The following is a 3,439-nucleotide window of genomic DNA, read 5'->3' as shown; positions in this document are numbered from 1 at the left end:
TTCCCTTCTTCTCTTTAGCTTCAGCTTTTCGTTCATCCTTTGAACAAGCTCTATCTCGTATTCTCTTGCCACAACTATTGCTTTGCTGTTAGTCTGTACTATTTCTTCTTCTTCCTCTGCTAGTTCTACATAATAGAAGCCTCCTTCGCTCTCTGTGATTATTTGCTTCCCTCTCTGTTCTGTTCTATCAGTGTCCATGTTATTCCTTTTCTGGGCCACCTCTTCTGCGTTTTCTCCGGTGTTTTTCTTACCTTTCTCTTCAGCCATGTTTTTGTTGAATTGCTCCAGTATTTTTCTGATGGTAAGGTTCCTCCCTTCTTCCCCTGGCCCACTTCTAATTTGCTGTTTGTTACTATTGGGCCTTTGGTTGATGAAAGCCCATGTCCCTCTTCTTTCACTATCTATTTTCCTCATGCTTGGCCCACTTTTTTCTTCATGCTTCCTAGGAATCATGCTGCTTTCCTCCTCATTCTCATCTGTTTTTTTTCTTTTTCCTTGGCCTTCTTCACGTTTTCCATTGTTACTGACTCACTGGCTTGCTGATTTTGTGGGCTGGCCCCTTCCTTTCTCCCTTTTCTATGATTTGCTGTCCTGTCATCCTTTAGTCTGACTATATTGTTGTGCTTCCCACCGTTCATTCTCTCTTCATCAGGTCCCTCCTGTTGATCTTGCATTTCTTGTGCTGCCACTTGTCCCTCTCCCATTTGTTCTTTTGGATTTGCTGATCTGTCCCAAGATTTGGCAGAGGCACTTGCTTGAGAACTTCTCACGCCCCCTAGCCCTGACTCCCCTCTATCTCTCTGCGCCTGTCTTATCAGCCACTCCCTTCCTTGCAGGCTTCTCTCACGCGCCTCCCACAGCTCCTCCACCCAATTGTTTTGTTCCTCCTTTCTCCTCCTGATGCCTGCCTTTCTTGCCTCATTTTCTATCGACCTCAGCCCTGCCGTTGTAAGTTCAGGCCCATATCTGGGAATTTCTGGATTCACTGGTGACCTCACTAGCTCCTCTTCACACACTCTTTTGTCATGCCCAATTCTCCCACACTTATAACAATAATCATACAGCTTTTCATATTTGAATTTAGCCCAAGAATGGCTTCTATCATCCCTTTTAAACCAAAACCCAGTTTTCAGTGGTTCTTGAACATTTATCTCCACTCTGACCCTCAGAAAGGATCTTAGCATGTTTCCTTCAACAAAAGGATCTTCAGCACTTATCACTCTCCCTATTATGGCTCCTATTTTCTCCGCATTTTTAATATTAATTTTATCATAAGGTAAACCATGTATCTGAACCCAGATAGGAAGTTGATTGTAATTTACCTCATTAATTGACAGGTTTGATCTCCACCATTGCAGACTCAGCATGTGCCCTTCAATCCTCCATGGTCCACCTTCATGAGCTCTCCTAGCTTCCTCCTGACTTTTGAAGTTCAAGATGAAGTAGTTTTGTCCTGCATTGGTGATCACCAGGCCCTGTGGATCTCCCCACATATTGAAGATCGTTTTGCGCACTGTGACCGTGTTTAATATCTTGTCCGTCAACACCCTGCCAACTAGCTTCTGAACTGTATCTCCATGTTGAACATGAGATGCTTCCAAATCTAGAACATTCCCTTCCATGATTGTGTTCTCTATTCCTTCCATGATCTGCCTTGTTGAGTTGTGTTCCTTTTTTTTCCTTCACTATCAATTGTTTCTTGACTTTCCTCGAGCTTGTATTTGAGCTGAACTAGAATGATTATTGTGGTTTTAACAGCTTCACTTATCGAAGCAGTGTAGCTCCACTTCTGGAGAGTATGAGGCTCCACTCTTGGAGAAAGAAGTGTAACACAATTAGCCATGCCAATTCTAACTGAATTGATCTTGAAAGGGGTATAAACCGAATTGATCTCCTTAGTTATAGTTTTTTCTCTTGGGCTTAATGCCCCATATTAATACCAAACAAAAAAATACTTTCTTTTTATAGATAATATGCTGATATAGAATTTTGATCTATGTTGAGTTTGGTTAAGAGTTAAGACATCAATATGGAAGAAAGAGAAAATAGAGAAATAGAATACGATGTAACAAAAAATTTTCGAATTACTATTCACTGCTAATGATAATTTCAAATAGAGGGATATGGTATCGCAAAATAGGAACCGATTAAATTAAAAAGACCAAACTCTACTTGTAATGAGATAGAAATATTGTCTTATTATGTGTATTTTACTGAAATAATTATAATTATTTTGTCCTAATTTTAGTGTCTATTATAAGACTTGGTATTTTTCTCCTTTTTGTTTTGAGCTTGAAACTCAAATTGGAATAATTTGATGCTTTTATGCATTGATTTGTACTTTTGTTGGGTTGTTTTTATGTACCTATTTGGGTTAATGTTTTGTACCTTTGTGGGTTAATTTATTTGTGCCCCCATTTTTTAAATAGTGCAATTAGGTATTCTTTAAAAATTGTCTATTATTCAATTTAAAAAAAATTTAAAAATAAATAATTTTTTATAAAATAAATATTTAAATTAATTAAATAATATTATTTAAATTAAAAGGTTGATTAAAGACTAAAAATTTAAAGAACAAATAACATTTCTCTTTTTTTTTAAATGTTTTGTATTTATTGTGCAGCAGTAATTGTGATATTGTAATTCTTCTGCAATTAGAAGACTGACTAATCATCAAATTTAATTGGTGGTGGTATAGATCTTTTTTTTTTATCACTTATATGTTCTAATCTTTTTTTTTATGACATCTCCTAATTCGATAAGGTAAGGATTAATTTATCGTGAATTTGAGTTTCATTTAAGAGTTTGTCATTAGCCAATAGATATTGTTATATGCACAAGACAATATTCGAATCATCGACACTTATTTAAGCAAACGAATAAATTGACTATTCGACCAACTTAAATTGATTTACGTGTTCTGCTTTAATTCATTAATTTCACAAAATTCTCAAATATGTTTTTGAGTTTTGTCACGCTAATAAAAAGATAAAATAAACTTTTAGATGTTTAAATATTATTTTCCTATAAATTTTTACATTTTCTCCTTGTAGTATTAGTTTTATTTTCTTTAGTTAATCTTAAATTTAAGACTTGTGATGTTGCTTGTAATTTAAATTATCTGTATTGAACAAGGTTTTGAAAATTGGTTTGAATTAGCTAATCGAATCAATAGAAAAAATAGTTTAAATAGATGTCAAAATTAGAAATTTCAAAAACTGTCATTTGACCGTCGAACTGACCAGCAATCCAGTTGGTTTTTTGAATTTTTCCAAAGATTGAGGAACTCTAACCATTACGCAATCCTAACTCTCCTAAACGACAATGCAAATGCGCAGCACTACCATCAGGCCATCACTCTCGACCTCGAGCTTCTCCTTTTTCTCATCGTCACCGAGCTCCTCTCTCACTTTCGTCCAGCCACCAGCAAGCTACCGCC

At 35.9% G+C, this 3,439-nt stretch overlaps 1 protein-coding gene across 1 annotated transcript; it reads right to left on the bottom strand.

Moving 5' to 3' along the window:
• Positions 1–449: 449 nt before the first annotated feature.
• On the bottom strand, positions 450–1,646 carry LOC130934825 (uncharacterized). The gene has a single exon (XM_057864354.1). The coding sequence runs from the start codon at positions 1,644–1,646 to the stop codon at positions 450–452; it is 1,197 nt and encodes a 398-aa protein (XP_057720337.1).
• Positions 1,647–3,439: the final 1,793 nt, after the last annotated feature.

Source organism: Arachis stenosperma, chromosome 6, assembly GCF_014773155.1.
Source record: "Arachis stenosperma cultivar V10309 chromosome 6, arast.V10309.gnm1.PFL2, whole genome shotgun sequence".
NCBI classification, from domain to species: domain Eukaryota; kingdom Viridiplantae; phylum Streptophyta; class Magnoliopsida; order Fabales; family Fabaceae; genus Arachis; species Arachis stenosperma.
The sequence above is the reverse complement of the archived record's forward strand: the minus strand, read 5'-3'. Positions and strand labels throughout refer to the sequence as shown.

Coding starts and splice junctions, on each gene's coding strand:
- LOC130934825 (XM_057864354.1), bottom strand. CDS start 1,646: ATGGAAGGAATAGAGAACACAATCATGGAAGGGAATGTTCTAGATTTG.